The 18,644-nt window shown below is 39.9% G+C and overlaps 3 protein-coding genes across 10 annotated transcripts in view; 2 read left to right on the top strand and 1 right to left on the bottom strand.

Moving 5' to 3' along the window:
• The window catches only part of LOC147159539 (HAUS augmin-like complex subunit 3), a 26,679-nt gene extending 9,681 nt beyond the window's left edge, over positions 1-16,998 (bottom strand). The window contains exons 1-15 of one of the 8 annotated variants that reach the window (XM_086058421.1): positions 16,869-16,998; positions 16,040-16,136; positions 5,363-5,483; positions 4,694-4,808; positions 3,920-4,611; positions 3,784-3,827; positions 3,251-3,604; positions 2,808-2,959; positions 2,626-2,738; positions 2,141-2,271; positions 2,017-2,076; positions 1,879-1,939; positions 1,477-1,541; positions 554-637; positions 42-137 (exon numbers count right to left, since the gene is read on the bottom strand). In XM_086058421.1, coding sequence (XP_085914547.1) covers positions 42-137; positions 554-637; positions 1,477-1,541; positions 1,879-1,939; positions 2,017-2,076; positions 2,141-2,271; positions 2,626-2,738; positions 2,808-2,959; positions 3,251-3,604; positions 3,784-3,827; positions 3,920-4,611; positions 4,694-4,808; positions 5,363-5,456 — 2,061 coding nt within the window. In that variant the 5' untranslated portion in view covers positions 5,457-5,483; positions 16,040-16,136; positions 16,869-16,998. Of the gene's footprint in view, positions 1-41; positions 138-553; positions 638-1,476; positions 1,542-1,878; positions 1,940-2,016; positions 2,077-2,140; positions 2,272-2,625; positions 2,739-2,807; positions 2,960-3,250; positions 3,605-3,783; positions 3,828-3,919; positions 4,612-4,693; positions 4,809-5,362; positions 5,484-5,904; positions 6,333-6,627; positions 6,914-7,468; positions 7,702-7,937; positions 8,148-8,229; positions 9,193-10,226; positions 10,347-12,630; positions 15,884-16,039; positions 16,147-16,868 lie in introns of those variants that run through there. The other 7 variants (XM_086058423.1, XM_086058424.1, XM_086058425.1 and 4 more) reach the window with 7 other exon arrangements.
• Positions 10,361-15,038, top strand: ptgr1.1 (prostaglandin reductase 1, tandem duplicate 1). Its single transcript, XM_086058432.1, has 9 exons — positions 10,361-10,481; positions 11,871-11,998; positions 12,091-12,136; positions 12,457-12,516; positions 12,656-12,823; positions 13,021-13,294; positions 13,360-13,465; positions 14,443-14,561; positions 14,659-15,038. Exons 2-9 carry the CDS (start codon positions 11,893-11,895, stop codon positions 14,767-14,769), a joined length of 990 nt encoding a protein of 329 aa, XP_085914558.1. The 5' UTR covers positions 10,361-10,481; positions 11,871-11,892; the 3' UTR covers positions 14,770-15,038.
• txnb (thioredoxin b) lies at positions 16,078-18,644 on the top strand. Its single transcript, XM_086058437.1, has 5 exons — positions 16,078-16,246; positions 17,189-17,293; positions 17,410-17,475; positions 18,250-18,315; positions 18,414-18,644. The coding sequence occupies exons 1-5, from the start codon at positions 16,220-16,222 to the stop codon at positions 18,480-18,482; spliced, it is 333 nt and encodes a 110-aa protein (XP_085914563.1). The 5' UTR covers positions 16,078-16,219; the 3' UTR covers positions 18,483-18,644.

Below are 18,644 nucleotides of genomic sequence, written 5' to 3'. Positions count from 1 at the left end.
TTTTTTTTTTTTTTGTTAACAAATGCAGAGTTGTGCTGTACTGTTTTATTTGATGCAGTATCCTCCCGTATGCCGATTTTCCAGGGAAGCGTCTTCCTGTTCAAGCGTTCATGTAGGCGCAGTTTCTCAAAGAGAATCTTTTCAATTGAGAAGGAACATAAAAACAACAACAGAACCTGACCAACTGATATGGATTTGTTTTTATAGGCTTTTTAGGATATGGCAGTATGAAATTCACACGATTAATCAGCTGATTAATTTAAGAAAAAATAAATAATGAATACAATTACTTTTTGGGGTTACATAACACATACAAAAATGAAGATATACAATATGAATTACAAGCAGACATTGTACTTTTTAATTTTTTTAATAATGCTTTGTCCTTAAATATTTCTTTAGCTTTACAATATAGAAAATTTGACAAAAATTGCCTGATTTCCGATGTTCTTTTTTTTTGGAGGGGTGGGGGGGTATTTATATTTGTATGTCAAAATGATTTGCGCTACGAGTTGTCAAACCCACACCGACACATCGAGTTAAAGTTACTGACTTCTCGGATCTGGATAGTGCTGGTGAGTAGGAAATGTTCTCCAGCAGCTAGATGGGCGTCATGCTCCAACTGGTTCATCTTAGTCTGTCAGACACAACATAAATTAAAAAGTAAACAATAAAATGAGCGGCAACCATGCGGCAGAAATGTGTGATTCTGACTGAAGAAGAACACACACAAACCAGAATGCCCGACTTTTTTGTGCATCCTCTTATGATATAAACACGTTCATCCAATTTATTGTTGATTAGTGAAACTGGTCTGGGCGCCGGAGGGCACTTTTCCTTTTTTTTCATGAAATCTGGTACCCGAGTGGCTGCTTCACACCAAACTGGCAACTGCCTGTTGTTTTTCATGCATGGGTGTTTGAGATTTTTTTGCGCATCCTATTAAGATGCACGTGTACAGGGGACAACACTAAATGAGATTTGGTATACAGTGTTGAGGGAACCCTATAACACAAAGACGGGGCCTTCGCACCCAGTGGAGACTTTTTAGACTTGAGGCCAAAACCTAAAATCGTTTTTCACCCCACAGCAAGTTCCAGATTGCTGATTAATATTAAATACGAGGCCTTCAGCAATGGATTCAACACACACACAAACACGAACACACAGAAAGAAGCAGTCTTAGTAGGATCAGAGATGACCTTGACAGCCTTGCTGCAAACAACACCCGGATGCTCGTGTAAACAAACCTGACTCAGCCATTTGGTCAAGGCAGACAGTGATGCTCCTTCTTGACCCCCCCCCCCCCCCCACACACACACACAAACTCTGAATTTTCTATTTATTTATAGACCTGTTCCCTCTAAAGTGACATCGGTGTCATGAATGAACGTGAACGATCACGGCCGTCTATATGTGTCAAGTAACCGTGGTAAAGTAGCATGACACAACACGAGTTGCTTTTTGTCTGCTTACCTTCAGCAGGTCTGACATATTGTCTAAGGCATCTTTGTCCATCTGGATGCACTGGCTCTCCATGGCTGGAAAAAATATAAGCGCATGGAATAATTTGAGAGCCCAGCAATGAACCCTATAGGACAAGTGATTCCCAACCGTGAAAGACTAAATTTAAAATATCGCCAAATTTTACTTAATCGGCACAAATCATTGACATTTATTTATTGAAAATGATGTCGAGTAATCCCCGGAGATGTTTACAATGTGTTTAAGATGTAGATTTTGTTACTGTGGATCTACTCCAACGACATGTGGAAGAAATAAATGTTCTTCCACTAGACGACAAACGGTATCATTAACCTGCGTATCCAGTTGTTGAATGATAAGTGCCAATTTTTGGAATGGACACGAGGCAATCACCTGCTAGAATTGGAATCATTTTTAGCTCAATGTCTGCGTACAGCTTCCAAAGGCCCTGGCACTGGAAAAAAAAACATGAACATACTATTTGAGTATATGTGAGATATGTGAGTGAAAGTCAAAGAGAATATTTTTTACCCATATTTTATCACAAAGCTTCTTGTTCAGGTAGTAGAGGGAATATAGTTCTGAGAAGACCTGGGATTGAAGCATGAAGTTGTTCTGTGGGTCACAATGACAATATGCACTTAAAGATACTTACATTGGCAGGGCTTTCAGGAGACAGGCTTTTGCATTTGTATTTCTGAAGTAGTTTCTGGAAGCAGGTGCAAGGATCTTCAGGGTCCAGTAGCCACCCTGCCACCTGAGGGTCCTGGATAAGACAGCCTGACACTAGAGGTGACAGAAATGCTAAGGTGCAGGTTACTTCACAAGCACAACAAATTGTGGTGAGATTTGATTGCGACATAAAATAATTTGTGCTAAATGATCTAGATCAGTGCTTCTCAAATTGGGGCAAACTCTGGCCCTCGAGCGTCCGCAAGCTGTGGCTTGGGGGTGCGCAAAACAATTTAAAATGTATTTCAACAATGACTGTTAGCCTAACTTTATAAAGAAAAAAAGGCTCTTTTTAAAAAAAAAATTCCTATTACATTTAGGGATAGGCTTTATAGTGTATATATAAGGTAGAGGTCCCTAGACACGAAAGGTTTGAGAGCCCCCAGTTTAGATACGTGTTTGCTATGCCTTGTTTCCAGCTGAGGTGTTGTCTGCACGACTGCAGAGCCGCACTAAGCAAATCCTTGGTTCCGTAGCACACTGTGGCGGCATCTCGTGACTGTATCATCAGCAGCAGGTCTCTGTTGATGTACAAAAAGCAAAATATACGGAACACTGCTACAAGCACATGGGGCAGAGCACTAACACACTCAGTGAAAATCTGCTGTCGGGTTTGTGTCTGGCAGCAGGCAAGTTCATGGTACAGCAGGAGGTCATTTTGGCTGAGCGACTGCCTCTCATGGCTGCTGTCCACATCATTCATGAGAAGTAGGAGAAGGCCACACACTGACTGGTCAAAATCCTGTGGAGTGTGGCAGAAGCACAGATCACATTTAAGAACAGTCAAATTTGTTGTCATAACAAATTAGGACGGGATGATTAGACAAATGATGACCCAGTTGATTTAATTTGGAAAAATTGCACATCAATTATTAGCAGTACATGCGCAAGAAGACTCTTGTAACCTTTTCTACTAATGGCATCTTAGACATGTGCTTTTCTACAAGAAACTCGATTGAAGATGTAATCGTAAGATCTTATTTTATAAGGCTGTATCGGCTATCGTAATCACAAAGAAATGCACCCTATTTACCTCTTCTGACTGTAACTGGGTGGTACCACTGTGATACACCAAAGTTAGCAGTAGCGTGTTAGCCTGCTTAACATTCTCCATCATCTGCATTTTCTCATCTGGGTTCAGTGCCTCAGTGCTTTTCACTTTAGGGTCCCTGGTCAGAATTCCGACCAGCCAGTCAAGTTTGGAGGCACTGGTGGATGCGCCGTCGCTGTAAGTAACCATCATTTGTTGTTGAGTGTGAGTAGCTGATTTGGAGGCTGATGATGAATGGCTGGGCCTCTGCCAAGAGTAATGGTGTGACTTCATTGGTGGAGCATTTTTTGACTTGAGCAACTTGCGTTTTTGCTTAAAGGAGGAGGTATTCTGGCCCTAAATGAACAGAAAACCAGAGTGTTATTAGTACACTACTAATTTTTTTTTTTTTTTTTTACTTAAGTAAAGGAGTTGAATTAGTACATGTAGTTTTGCAAACAACCCCAATCATTTTCAAAGCAGCCATTTTGAAGGTCTTGTAATACTGTACTGTAAGATTCCAAATAGACACTCACTTTCAGCAATACTCCTTTTGAGCAGGATTTTCTCCATGGCTTCCCTGAGAGAAAGAGAAAGTCAGAGCGTTTTTCAGATTATGTTTGTTGTGAAACAGATTTACTGCACATGTGAAAGGAAATGACTCGTGCTTACCTGTGTTGGTATGGGACTTAGTATCCATCAAGTTGGTGCAGTCTACCAGTGGTTCCCTAGTGGGGCACTTGACATCTGTTTTGGAACTGCCACTATTAGGTTGTTCATCTCTAATCTTGGGACTACAGTCAAGGTCGCTCCCTTCCTTACAATTATATGCACTCGCTGGAGACAGCCGCTTATGCTGGTCAGTTCTTAGAGGCGGGTGGGGGGTTTTCTCAGCATCTTCCCTGGTGTAATATGTCATTTCGAAGCTCTCAAAAAGGTTTTTCCCTAATCCATCTTCCCACAAAGCTATCTCCATGTCTGCTGAAGGGATCCCAAAATCGATTGCGACCTGATTGACATAGGTGGCAACGCCCTCAACCTTAGGAGGAGGACTACTGCTAATGTTGTCACACCGCATAGGGTCGTTCTCTCCCATAACCACATTTAGACTAAATGGACCCTTGTTGAAGTCAGTACTGTGAGGTGTGAGTTTTTCTTTCACATTATCTTCCAAAATGTCAGTTGGCCATGTCACAATCTCAAAATGGTCGTTGAAGATTTCATCCAGCCACGTGAGTCCTAAATCAGCCTCCATATGTTCTGAATCAATCGCTGCATCGTATTGTGTCTGATTGACCTCGATATCACAGCCGGCATCCATTGGAGAAGGATTACTGCTCAGGACCCCTGGCCCAGTTGCACTGCTGGGAGCCAATGACAAGTTTTTACTGCTGTCTTTATGACCCACAAAAATGTGTTTGACTGATGTTTTTTTTTTTTTTTTACCATTGTGTGTCCATCCTTTCTCCTATGGTCTCCTTCAAAGTGTTGGAAGCCTCAGTATCCATTTGGTTGCTCAGATTCACTCCCACAGGTGTTGTTCCAAAGGCAAAGTCAGGACCTAAGCACAATAAATGAATAACCACAATTAGTCATTTTACTTCGGATCTCTCTCCATAGTATAAGCAGTGTACAGCACAGTGAAAACGTTTGCCCTTCTCAATTTCTATTTTTTTGCAGTTTGGCAGGGTGTAACAAAGACTGATTCAAATTGGAAAATTCAGTTTTGATTTGACAAACGGAATCAAATTGTTACATTTTAGAATCGTTACAGCCTTGAATTGTTTCGCAGCTCATGTATCGAGATATGTGCCAAATTGTCTTTTATGAGAGATTTACACCAGATATAAATGAGTTACACGTTGCTGATAATTCTTTCTTTGAATTTCAAGTTTCCGAAACAGATGTTTAGACAGCTCCAAAGAATCTTTATAACTGCCTTCCCGTAGTAGTATAAGTTTTATCTTTTCCTAAAATGACTTCCACAATAGACTAGTATACATTTCACAAAAGAAAAAAAATCTGCAATGTATCATGTAGGTGAGCTGTACTACAGTACTGTCAAAGTTTTGGTGGCATGTATGACACAAAACCAACTATATCTTTAAATCCTACTCTGACTTTGGTTGATTTCTTCCAAGTCAGCCAGCAGACCATCCAGGAACTCCTGCTCAGTGATGGACAGACTTCCGGTGCTGGGATTCTCCATCTCGATAGTGTTGTTTTATTCTTAAATCTACAACAGAATGCACGATTGTCTTTATTGGCTACAGGTTAAAAACAAAATTAATCTGTCACTTGAGTTGGTGTTTGTCACTCCATAGCAAAAAATATAGTTGTGCTTGAAAGTTTACATACACTTGGGGGTAAACTTATAATTGCACTGCATGGTGAAAAAGAAGGCTTAATGCCCATAAAATCCAAATATACTTAGATATTTTCCAGAGGTTGAAGTTGACATAAGTAGTGATTAGCATGCAAATTTTGGTGGTGATGATTAAAAGCATTTTTTGTGTCATTTAAGTACATCTAACTTTTTACAGTTTTACAACTATGTAAACTTTCAAGCATAACTGCATGACAAAGATGTTCAGCTAGTGAGAACAAGCGGTTCAGAGAATGGATGGAATAAAGAATAAAAGATTTCAGCCTATAAATGAAATTGCAAGGTGCTTTATTGACGATGACAAACCCATAACAGGTGCTTTATTTACCAGAAAACTAGGACATTTCAAAACCAAAAACAATCACATTCATATAAGGTTAACTGTCATCTTAACAGAATTTCTTTTAACACAAAAGCAGAATGTTAAGATCAGCATTTATGGTGGCCATGCGTTCATTCCATTTGACAACACTATGGCTGTCCTCTTGTCAGGTTAATTCGTCGTTCCAGGTCTTCAACAACTTTCTGTAGGAGATTGACATCCAAGTGGAAGCAGACATAGAGCTCCCTCTCCTGTCTGAGGAGAGAACTGTGTTCAAGCTGAGAACGCTTCGTTTTGACCTTGCCTGTGATTTCCTGGATAGCCTTCTGTAAATGCTGCAGCAACAATTCTGCTTCTTTGAGTTTTTCCATCAACTCCTGTGGAGAGAGGATGGGAAATAAGAGTTCAAAGCTATAAACCCATAGCGACATACTGTCTATAAGGACTGATTTTGTCTGATCAGTCAGCAAAGGCCTGATTGTCAGATGTCTCTGGACGACTATCCTGAACGACTGTGGGATGTGTTATGAGTCAAAAAAGGAAACACATCGTGCCACCAGCTTCCCACACCAAATGTCATTTAAAAGTCTAACTCACATTTATTCTGAAAAGTATCATGGTTTGGTAGACAGGAAGATAATGTGCATTAAAAAAAAATGAAAACCAACCCACCTGTGCATTAGGACAAAGGAGCTCCTGGTCAGCAATGGCTGGAGGACATACCTGTGGCCCTAAGACCAGCTGCTGGAACTCAGTGGTAACGGCCCTGTGAAGGGCCTCACAGTGGCCTTCAAGTTGAGCCACTGTAAAGTACTGGTCCCTGCCGCTTACTGCTAGCGCTTCACGGGACGCCTGAAGGTTGTTTGCCAGACCACAAGCAGCCTGGTCCAGTGCCTCGTATGTCTGAAAAGGCTCTACTCTCCCGTGGGAGGAATCCTGGTGGAGGATCTGCAGCAGTCTAGGGGAGAAGAGTGGTGAGAAAACTGTGTTGAGGTTGGTAAATTACAGAAGCATTGCTATAAATGTGGTGCCAAGCAAACGACTGTGGATCGTAGCTAGGTACCAAAATCTTGAGGAGAATTATTTAGCACAAATAGTGCTTTTCACTATATCGTGAAATCTGAGTGTCAAGGAACTATGATGGAGTTGAGAAGTTTAATTTAAACAAAAACGGTGCTCTGCTGCTATCTTGTGGCATTTATAAACAAATATAAACCTTATTAAAACCTTGAATTAAAACACTTCCTGAACATTTATGACAAACAATATAGAGCTGTAAACCACACTGAGCAGTATTTTTGAAATCCTGCTCACAGTTCAAAGTCTACACTGTGCAAAATGTCTGAAACATCTACAACTTGAATTATCTGAATGTCTACAAGATGACGGCAACGCCCTGGCTAAAAGTATGCTATTAATTGGTGTCAAGAAAGTATCGGTGAAGTGATACTTATCGACTGAGATGTTAGATGTATCCGCCATGAGTAGAGGGGGTTTATTGTAATCATGTTACCTTCCGAAAGTGGTGTCCTTGCTAGTGATGAGTGGGTTGGGCCTCATGCTTAATGCCAGCTCGGGATGTGCCAGAGCTTCAAATCTGAGGGACGTGACTTCGCGTTCTTTGACAAGCCTGCTTGTCACATTGGTTAGATGGTTCAGGCAGGCCCCCCACTTCCTTAACTCAATTTGCTGAGCCAAGTGGAGGACATCGAAGGAGGCCTTCTGGCGGAGGAGATGATCCTGTACCTGGTAGGGAAATTTGATACCGATTTTACTATTTCATTTTTATATTGTCAGTGGGAAGGCCTACATGTTTGGCACAAGGTACATTATCTAAAGACAAATAGACAGTTGTGATATACAGTATACTGCATTTTTTTTTTATTGAGTATGCATCATCGAGTCAAAAGGAGAATAAAATGGAGAATAGGAGACTAGTAATTCTTATATTGAAAACACAAGAGGCCATTTCGCTAACAAACCTCATTCTGTTTGGTTGCAAGATAGTTCTGCCTGGCCAGTTGCAGGGCCAGGTCTCCCTTCACCACCGGCACATTGAGCAGCCGGGCAGACTCCTGAAGGGCAGGGGGCACCGGTCCGTGGAGCAGATCTTCGATTTCCGCCTCCACGGCTTGCAATTCCTTCCGAGAGGCCACCTCGCGCACGTGAAGCGAGGCTGAGTTGGCACTGCTCTGGTAGGGCAAAAAGGTCAACCAAAGGAAGTGACGCTGAAGCACTGAACTGTCCAATACATTCTAGTCTAGTGATGTTTACCTTGATGCTTGAGGACTTTTCAGACAGCCAGTCAAGCCCGGCCTTGACACTTTTCTCCTCTGCAGTGGCTTGCATCAGTTGGTGCTGGGCCACGATGTGCGCTCGCTGAAGTCTGGCTATTTCGGTCCTCCTTTGCTCCACCTCACTCTTTTCTTTGTCCTCCTCTTCCTCTCTACCTTCACAAGAGCTGAGATCCAACACGTGGAAGCGTTCTGAGCAAGAGGTCTCAACAAGGTCCGCGAGGAAGTGCTTTCGAGTGAAAGCGGAGAGCGTTTTGGTGTTGAATTCCTCTTGTCGTAGATACGGATTCAGAGAGAGCTTAGAAAGAAGAGGCTCGTGTCTTCTGCTGGCGGATGCGTGCGCGGCTTCTGGCTGAGCGGAAAGGTGCGATACCAGCTCGCACACCTTGTCTGTGAGGCTTTGGAGCTCAGCGTTAGTATTGGCGTTCTCAGCTCCGAGAAATGCATTAGCCTCCTTTAACTGAGACGCAGCGCTCTCCTGTTCGGCGATGAATCGGAGGTCGACGTCCACGCAAGAAGCAGCCATGGCCTGCAACCTCTTGCAACGCTGCTGCTTCAGAGCTTTCTCCTTCATCAGTGCTTGGAGCTCTGCTTCCAAATCTTCTACGGTCAAACTCTCCTCAGCTGCACTGCTCTCTTCGGATGGTCCAATAGTTTTAAGGACCTTGACTAAGGCTGCTTCGTCCAGGATGGGCTTGCCAGTCTTCTGGAGCTCCCGATAAGCCCGCACTTCCTCTGTGGTCAAAACATTACTCTGGTTCAGGCTCTGACAGACAAAACGCAAGAAGTGAAGGTTTTCAGGGGAACTGTTGAAAAGCCAGTCAAACTCTGAGGCCTCCAGTGAAGATGCGTCGGGATAGCCCAGGCGAGCCATAGCCTCCACAAACTGCCCACCGTTTAACATGGCGCGTATGTTGTTGTAGCACAGCTGGATGGGAGGTTCCTAAGAATAAAGATGTTATAAACCTTGTTAATGCCCGTTTTCCTTCCAGTCCAATTTATTTATGAAGCACATTTAAAAACAACAGTTGACCATACTGCTGTATATGAACATGAGTTCTTAAGCTATAAGAATCTTATTTGGTAGGCAGTGGCTAGTTTGCTGCGACCTGCAACTCTCCTGCTGGCGCTATTTTGCCTTGAATGGTTCTAATTGGTCCATAACCAATGGGTGTGGTTCCTGCCTCACTTCACCCCCTTCTGCGTCTTTTTTATGAGGCTTTTCTTTTGTTTTGCCACGAAGATACTCTGCTATCAGCATTACCGTCAGAGGCTGTTATCGGCATTATCAGCCTAACCCTAAATCAGAGCAATTATCAGGCAGTAGGACACACTTTGCGTCAAGAAATTGTAGTTACAAAATGTACAAAGCAGGATTTGATCCTGTGATCTTGGCTTGCACTTTCGGGGCGACCGCAAGCCAGTACACACTGAGTTGCCGGTCACGGCAAAAAAAAAAAAAAAAAAAAAAAAATCCACTTTGTATTTGGTACACATGTCCAGTTCACTATTGCTTCTCTATTCACAAAATGAAGATTATTTCTGTGGAACCTATCCTATCACGTAAAATATATCTGGATGTGCCTTGGCTCAATAAAGGTTGGAAAACATTAGGGGGAGGGAAAATCCGTATCAAGACACAAGTCCAATTTTATGGTTGTATTTTGTGCTATTGTGATGATTTGATTATACTGTATTAAATGTTGTACATGCAGGCTCATTCTCATTTTGTTATTAGGAAGGCACTTCCAACATGGGTGTTTATGTTAAAGAATACGTTTTCACGGGCTAGTATAGAACATTACGGTTTTGTTTTTTTAATTGTGCTTAATGAATAGCAACAGCTGAGAACCACTGCCTAAAGAAAAAAAATGATTAACATTGCACCAGACGGTAACGTTGAAGGGACGCTGTTTTGCCGTGACACGTTTACTTCAAGTCCAACTGAAGAACACTACAGTAACAGACAGTACTCACAATTTCTGCCACGCACTCCCGCAAGTTAGTAGCTAGCAAGTAACCACTTGAAGCGCGCGCCAACTTCAAGCACCATACGTCATCAACAGGAGACGTTCTCAGCGGGATGACGTAAACTGCTTTCGACCAATCGCGTGCGACCTACATATTTAGTGTTCCGCTCATGTTTCGCCCCTTTTAACGCCCTCAAATAGAAGTTGCCGCAATCCTCAAATCAGAACTCCCATCTTCCTCGCACAACAGTCGACATAACTGGTAAGGAAAAACAAAAATACCGGGGGTAAAAAAGCAAAGTGGAACGTTTAAATTCGTTGATGACTTCTTGGTGTAATTGTATGAGGAACCTGCTAAATCGCGTTTTCTATTGTTTGTAGTGCGCCCACTAAACATCTCACGTAAAAAAGAAAAGAAAAAAAAGTTAATTAAATAACTACATTCTAGAGCCTACAATATTTGGTCTCATACGGCATATGAAGTACATGCCATTAGTTTAACCCAGGGATATTCAGACTTTTGTTCTCAAGGACCACATGGGATTTGAGCCAGGGCATACGTAATGAGGTAAAAAAACAAAAAAGAACAAAAGAAAGACTACAACTAAATATACAGTATGTAAAATCCCTTTTATAATAAAATCATGATCCATGTTAATTTTAACATATTATAATTAATTATTTAAAAAAATTAAATGCAAATTTCCCCATTTATATTAGTTATATTATTTTATTTAATACAATGAAAACCATAAAACGGTCCATTTGACGATTTTTGTATTTTATGTAAACAGTGTATTTTGATAATAAAACATTTCATGCGCATTTTAAAATGTTACTTATAACTAATTATAATTAAACAATTAATTTATTGAATAAAACCTATGTAATTAGTTATTTTACTATTTTCTAAATGGTTACTTTATTCATAATGAAAAAATTAATGTTTATTTTCTTATTGCAACTACTTATTTACGGTAATAATAATCACCCAATCATTGTATGAAATAAAATACATGCACATTTGTTAATTTGGCAAACATTTCTGTATTGTCGGTAAACCATTTTATTAATAATCAAATTCATGTTTATTTAAAAAAATATATAATTTGTCATTTAATAACCATTAACAAATTATTTAATAAAAGAAAATTAATATTTTTGATAATGTTTTCTTTACAGGACAAAAGACAAAGACATTCAAACACCCCAAAGCAAATAACAATCAGCAAAAAGAGATAAATAAATCATTGCTGATTTTTCTCTCTAGTCTCTACTGTAAAATTGAAAAAATGCTAAAGGATAAAGTATTGTAAAACAGTCAAATATTATGTCTGGAATTCATATCTTTATTGTTTTATGTGTTAAGGTACCAAAGAGGTCATACTTGACATCGGTCTAAAAAAATCAGTATCGGTCAAGCCTTATTATTTACAATAAGTCAAATAGCAAATTGAATAATACATTTTAATGTTCCAATGCGGTTTTAAAAAACTGCTACATTATTGCAAGAAATATTAGAGGACTGGATTAAAGAATGGAGTGGGCCATACTTTGTCCATCCTTGGTTAAACCTGTGGAATCCCCCTTTTGTTACATCATATTTTTGTCTTACTTAATACTAGTGCGTGTCCATCTTGTTATCCTCCAGGTGCTGACCCAAACGCTGAAAAATGGTTCGAGCGAAGACATGGATCCTGACCAAACATTTCGAAGGCTTCCCCAAGGAAAGCGACTTCCAGCTCAAAGAGGAGGAACTCCCAGAACCGAAAGATGGACGTATGACATTTTTTCTTATTTGACTTTAAAATATTAAAACTAACGTCCTTGCGTCGTATTGACGTCACCGTTTTCTGCTTGCGTTGTTTCAGAGGTGCTTTTGGAGGCATTGTTTCTGAGTGTTGACCCTTACATGAGGTGGGTGGAAAGAAGTTGATTCAAAATGCTGCTGCTGGCTCATTTTAGAATTAATTTTAAGATTTTTTGAAATAATTTCTAAATCTTTCTATCTAAATCTGATATTGTTTATAATAGTAGCTATTTATTTATTGCTTGTGTTTGTTAAAAATAAAAATTGACATTGAAAAAAAAAAGAATTGCATAATAAATTGCAATCGCAACATTAAAAGGAAAAAAAAAATGTGATTATATAATTTTTGCCCTATTTTAAAGTGCTCTATAATGTGAGTTGAAAGTCTGTGTCGCCAAATGTGTAAACGTCATATTTGTCTCCCCAGGCCGTTTAGCCGCGTTCGCATGAAAGAAGGAGATGTGATGATCGGAACTCAAGTGGCCAAGTAAGGAGCAGAATGTTTGGGGAGAGCACATCTTGCACATGTGGTTCACAGCAGACGCAGATAAACAAACAGGATGACTCACTGGGATGGAATTGTTTTGAATTACTCACTCACTCTTTTCCGCTGTGTTGTTCTGAAGGGTGGTCCAGAGCAAAAATGCAGCATTTCCCGTAGGGGCCCACGTTGTCGGGCGGGGTGGATGGAGAACACACACCGTGTCGGACGGCTCCGACCTCGTCCCAGTCATGCCCGACTGGCCTCAGGACGTTTCCTTGTCCTTGGCTCTGGGCACTGTCGGCATGCCTGGGTAAGAAAGGAGTTAAGTTATTACTGTATGTAAAGTGGTTCTGAAACATCTTACACCAAGCGCAATCTAAAAAAACAATAGCAAATAATGATTTCATTCTAATGTATTGGACAAAGAAGTAGAAAAATCTCAACTCAACATGCCCGAAAAGATAAAAGGTGCAATTCTTACCTATTGCACGTCCTCGATGTCACCAGGTTGACGGCTCTTTACGGAATCGAAGAAGTCCTGGAGCTGAAATCGGGCGAAACCTTGCTGGTGAACGCGGCGGCGGGGGCGGTGGGCTCGGTGGTGGGGCAAATCGGCAAACTGAAGGGCTGCAGAGTGGTTGGCTCAGCGGGCTCCGACGCCAAGGTGGCTTTTCTCAAAGAGCTCGGCTTCGACGAGGCCTTCAACTACAAAACGGTGGCCTCCCTGGAGGAAGCTCTGAGGAAGGCCGCCCCCGACGGATATGACTGCTTTTTTGAAAACGTGGGTAAATGACGATCATAGCTTTTCAATTGCTTTCTGCACTTATTTATATGATTACTCTCCAGGTGGGAGGCTCTTTCGCAAGTGCTGCCATGTCACAGATGAAAGATTTTGGAAGAATAGCCGTGTGTGGAAGTATAGCTACATACAATGACACTGAGGCTCAGACAGGTATGTACTCCCCTTTCACTTGAGTGACTTAATTACAGGAACAACTGTATATTTGACATCTGGCAATATGTCACCTCTTTGCAATTTTCTTTTCAGTAGGGGGCGACATTGTGCTTCTGATAAACTAAGGCAGAGGTGAACAAATTTCACATTTTAGTTTTTAAATTGTACATAAGAGCAATGCCATTCATAGATTAGGTTAGGTTAAAAATGTGTATGTAAATTAGTATAATTTAACTCTATTTTTTTTTATTGTATTATTTTACTGGGAAAATAAAAATATATATAAGTAAACATAAAATTATGTTTAATAAAATTCTCAACTATTTCTTGATAAATATATATGTATATATTTGATTATTTCACAATTACAGCGGCTTTAATTCACTTATTTATGTTTTTTTTTTTAATGTGTGATTTTTTTTGGCAACACCCATTTTTTTTGTGTGGAACTTGGAGGTTTGTTAATATTTTGGGGAATTTAACATTTTAGAATGGGCATCAATTATAAGCATATTTCCACTTTATCCTATGAATCAATTAACCAATAAGATAAATATGCTTGAGAAAGAAAATGGAGCTTAGGTGGGGAATTGACTGAATTAGTCCAACAAATATGATAGGAATGCAATGCAGGTGAAAGGTGTAAATTTGTATGCAAAATTGTTTTTTTGAATAATTAAATCGCATGTTTAATCATTTTAATTGAACTATAATTACTTAAAATTGCCAATAAAAGAAGTCTTTGTTTTTTTAATTGGTTTTACTGTTTTTATTAGTGACAATAAACCAATTATTTTATGATATAAATGATTTAACTAACCTAATTGAGGAAAAACAGCAAAAAAAATATGACAGGAACATAGCCCAGTGGACCAGGTTCAAGAATGAAGCGGGCTGTATGTGGTCTGCGGGCTCTACTTTGCCCACACCTGATGTCAGGAGCCATTTTGAGCTTGTATTTGTCATTTCGACAGGCTCGTATCCTCAAATGACCATGATCTTCAAGCAGCTCAAGATGGAGGGCTTCATGCAAAGCAGATGGGAACGAAAGAACCCGGAGTCCCTCAGGAGGCTCATGGGCTGGTTGAAAGAGGTTTGTCACTGAAAAACGTGTTGTTGTTGTTAGATGTCCTGCCGTTCCTCCTACCTCGTAAATAATTACCGTACTGTTTTTTGTTTCCGCCTCACAGGGTAAACTGCACAGCCGCGAGCACGTCACCAAAGGCTTTGAAAACATGCCGGCGGCTTTCATGGGAATGTTGCGAGGAGAAAACACCGGCAAGGCTAATGTGGCTGTCTGATTTAGAATCCAGTACTATTGGTCGGAATGATGGAAACTTTCGAAACCACACAACGCGCAATAACGGCAACCCAAGGTTTTTGTTGCCGTTGACATTTTTGAAAATGTATTGAAAATTTACAAAACTAATAAATCACATTTAAACTTTTCACAGCCTTTGCGCAATACTGTGATGATGCAATTGCAAGCAATTATAGCCTCAAGTCTTTTGGGATATGATGTCACAAGCTTGGCACACCTACAATGGAAATAAAAATATACTCACCCAAATTGTTGTCCAGATGCCAGGTTTTTGTGACCAAGACAAATCATTTCAAAACATTTTCCACCGTTGTGAGGGATATCGTTGTTCAAAGGTATCAGTTAGAGGAAAGGTACAAAATAAATTCCAAGGTATTAAATATCCAATATAAGTCAGTAAAGACTGCCAACATGAAGTGGAGAAACAATAGCACAGTGACATTTCAAACAATTGGTCACCACTCCAAAATTGATAAAAGTTGAGAGGAAAATTGGTCAGGGGAGGCTATTAATAAGCCAACAATGACACAGCTGCAAATATTTCTGGCAATTTCCAGTCTTCATGTGTCTGGGCAGTGGTAGGGTAGCAAGACAAAACCTTATTTTATTTAAATACAAAACAAAACAAAATCCTAGCCTGGTTACATTTAGCAAAAATACACTCCTGCTAAAGTGGACCATCATTGTGTTGCCTGTCATTTTAGGCTGATTTAAATCTCAACAGGTGAGTGGTGATGAGAGGCTCGTCACTATGGTTACCAAAGATGCTGGTAATTTATTATAGTTAAGTGAACCACTTGGTTGTGTGGTTGTTCGGGCAACGCTGATGTGTGTAAACCCGTCTTTTCATATGCTGGTAAATCAAATAAGATTTGACATATTACACAAAAAATATATATAGGTTCAGAGCTTGTGGAACATTAACAAAACTGAAATGATTAAAACAACAAAAACGTGTAGATAGTACCCTGTGCAAACCAGCCCAACAGTATGTGTGGGAAAACAAATAGAAAAGGAGTGCGTGTGGGGTAACATTTCAGTGTTCAGTCTTTGCTCGAACAGGATTTTCAGGTTGCAGCCACAGGTGCTGAACCCTACCAACAAAGTAATGGTAAAGAAAGATATATATGAATTTAAAAACCCACTTAAAAAACAAAATCCAACCGTATATGCTGGCTGTAAACCCTTCATTAAAAGGCACTGTGTACATATTGCAATAACCAATGGTTGGAATAACTATTGATACTTACCACTGTTATTTTGGAAAGTAGCACGACTTCCTGTTGTGGCTGGGCTGAACTTGACGCAGGGAGGAGTGTGTTGCAAAGGAACAGCCCACAGCCGTGCCTGCGCAGAAACTGAGTCATTTTCCATTTCGCCTTTAAGCATTCTACAGAAACGAGGTGTGTTTTCCCCTACGAACAATCGCCATGGTTTTCGTCTGCATTGAAACCTTGGTAAGTAAGCGTTTCGTCAAACAATTTTGAATCCTTAGTTTTGCTTATACTCATTCAAAATAGCATAATTTCGCATGTCTCTACACGATTGTTCCCACCCTTTGCTACACGGTTGCAACCATTCACTGTAATTATTGGACTTTCAGCTGTCACGTAACTACGAGAGTAATAGTTTGGTCCTCGAAGTGACGTAATTACGTAAAAGTAATTATAGAGTAGATTACAAATATATAAAAGGCGCGAAGTATGTCGTTGATATTAAAAAATGGAAATAATAAAAGCAGCTCAGCAGACTTAGGGAGATAACTCTGTAGCCATTGGATAGATTCGAACACATTGGGGCCTAATGTTAACGCTAATGCTAACGCTGATGCTATTGTCACCCGCACACTAACTTTTCCGGGCACACGCCTATTCTAATCCAAATAAAGTTAACGACAATAAAAGTTCATTTAAAATATATTGGACCCCTAAAATTCAAGGTTTAATATGAAACGAAATGTCGACCTGTTGAAGCGGGAAAACGGGTTATTTTAATTTGTCTCTTAAAAACTTTATTATTCAACTACGTTATGCTGCTAAATATGTCATTCTAGTGATTTTTCACCCTTTTAAAACTCACCTTAATCAGTTAGCTTTCAGTTCATCTCGCTCGAGTGCGTGTCTCGGATCGACTTAAATTTATTCGAAGCGAGATAGATACCCGTCATGGAAATTATGATGAATTACCTCAAAATGGAGATCGAACCAGGTCATCGCCTCATGCTGACGTCATGTTGCGTTCGGGGTCAGCGGGAGAAATTGACTATCCACGTTTTGGCAAATTACGTAAACTATGTATTTTTTAAATCATGTTCAGACTTTTACAATGCTTTGAAAGTGTTTTAGGATCATAGTTTGTGCTGCATGTATTTGTTCAACTTCTTAATTTCTTGTTTTCAGGAGGAGTTTGAGGGCTACCTGAAAAACAGTGGCAACAAGCTCATTGTGGTGGACTTCACAGCCGTGTGGTGTGGACCCTGCAAAATGATAGGTCCTGTTTTTGAAGTGAGTTGATGATGGCCATGCCTGCCATATTTTTGATGAAGTTGCCACTTGTCCTCTGTTGTACGTTGCGTGTGGAGATGGCAAAACAAAAGCTTATGCGTTTGATTCTCTTCTAGGCAGCATCAAAACAATCGGACTACGCAGACGTGATTTTCCTTAAAGTGGATGTGGATAAGTGTGAGGTATGCTAGCTATTGCTTAGAAGCTGGAGTGTTCATAAAATGTTAAGAATCTTAAATGCTGCAACGTTCTTCGCAAACCATTGTGGCTATGTTAATGTTATAAAAGTAGATTTTTATTTCCAACTTGAGCTCTTAATATTATTTGTTTACATCCAGTTGGATCTTTAGACTCTGTTATTGTGGCCACTGTTGACCAATTGAAACCCATGTTTTATCCATTTTTGGATAAGGGAGCCATTCCTCTGTGATGTTAGTTTCCGAAAGGCGATTAAGCGACTTACGTCACTTCTATGGAGTATGAATGGCACCATTTTGATTTTTAAGGAGTGGAGAGAGGCCCTATGAGCATGGAAAATATTATTTTGTTTTTTGCATTTCCTCTTCCCGCTTCCTCTGTTGAATAAAAAAAAAACGTTTTATAAGGTTTTCTTACAGAAACAAATGCCACACCTGCAAAAAAAAAAAATCAGTTTAATGTTATAATACAATGAGTATCACTTTAAAACATGAAAATTATCAAGTTCTAGCATGATGTAGATTTTTTTTTTTTTAGTGTGGAAGCAATGTTTGTTTTCCAACATGTGCTTTGTACAAACAAAGTGGAATTTGAAGTTACAAAATTATTCTCCTCCACAATTACAGCCAAAATTGACCAAGCAAATTGGGTGATACAACTGGCCCAACGTAAACTTCAACTGAAGTCGCAACAGTTTAAGACTGGAAAAAAGTAAAGTGACACTTGCGCCTCGACTGATTTCCACTTGTGCTTTCCAGGAAGTCAGCACTAAATATGAAATCAACTGCATGCCCACCTTCCACTTTTATAGGAATGGAGAGAGGGTAAGTAAGCATAACGTTTTTGTGTCAACTTGTCAAGAGCTGTTGTTTTATTTATTTTTAAATTCACATATTTGTTGTGTTTGTTACTATTTTTACAGATCGATCTGTTCTCTGGGGCCAACACGGACAAACTAAAGGACTTAATCGCAACTCATAGTAAACAATAACAATTTTAATTCTACCTAGCATCCATCCTGTTAATTCAGTGCATGTCTTGAGTGTTTGAACAACTGACAAAGTCGGTTCAATGAAACCATCGCTCGGATATGATATTGTGTGTGCTGTTTCCATCTTTGTAGATTTAATAAATGGTAACTTGAGATTGAGAA

This window comes from Leptonotus elevatus, chromosome 17 (assembly GCF_054856555.1).
Source record: "Leptonotus elevatus isolate MCC_2025b chromosome 17, RoL_Lele_1.0, whole genome shotgun sequence".
Lineage (NCBI taxonomy): Eukaryota > Metazoa > Chordata > Actinopteri > Syngnathiformes > Syngnathidae > Leptonotus > Leptonotus elevatus.
The sequence above is the reverse complement of the archived record's forward strand: the minus strand, read 5'-3'. Positions and strand labels throughout refer to the sequence as shown.

Bases quoted from the DNA above. Each gene is read 5' to 3' on its own strand.
- ptgr1.1 (XM_086058432.1), top strand. From the start codon at position 11,893: ATGGTTCGAGCGAAGACATGGATCCTGACCAAACATTTCGAAGGCTTC. The intron at 12,137-12,456 runs GTGGGTGGAAAG...TTGTCTCCCCAG, and splicing joins AGTGTTGACCCTTACATGAG to GCCGTTTAGCCGCGTTCGCA. The intron at 12,824-13,020 runs GTAAGAAAGGAG...CGATGTCACCAG, and splicing joins GGCACTGTCGGCATGCCTGG to GTTGACGGCTCTTTACGGAA.
- txnb (XM_086058437.1), top strand. From the start codon at position 16,220: ATGGTTTTCGTCTGCATTGAAACCTTG. The intron at 16,247-17,188 runs GTAAGTAAGCGT...TCTTGTTTTCAG, and splicing joins TCGTCTGCATTGAAACCTTG to GAGGAGTTTGAGGGCTACCT. The intron at 17,476-18,249 runs GTATGCTAGCTA...TGTGCTTTCCAG, and splicing joins TGGATGTGGATAAGTGTGAG to GAAGTCAGCACTAAATATGA.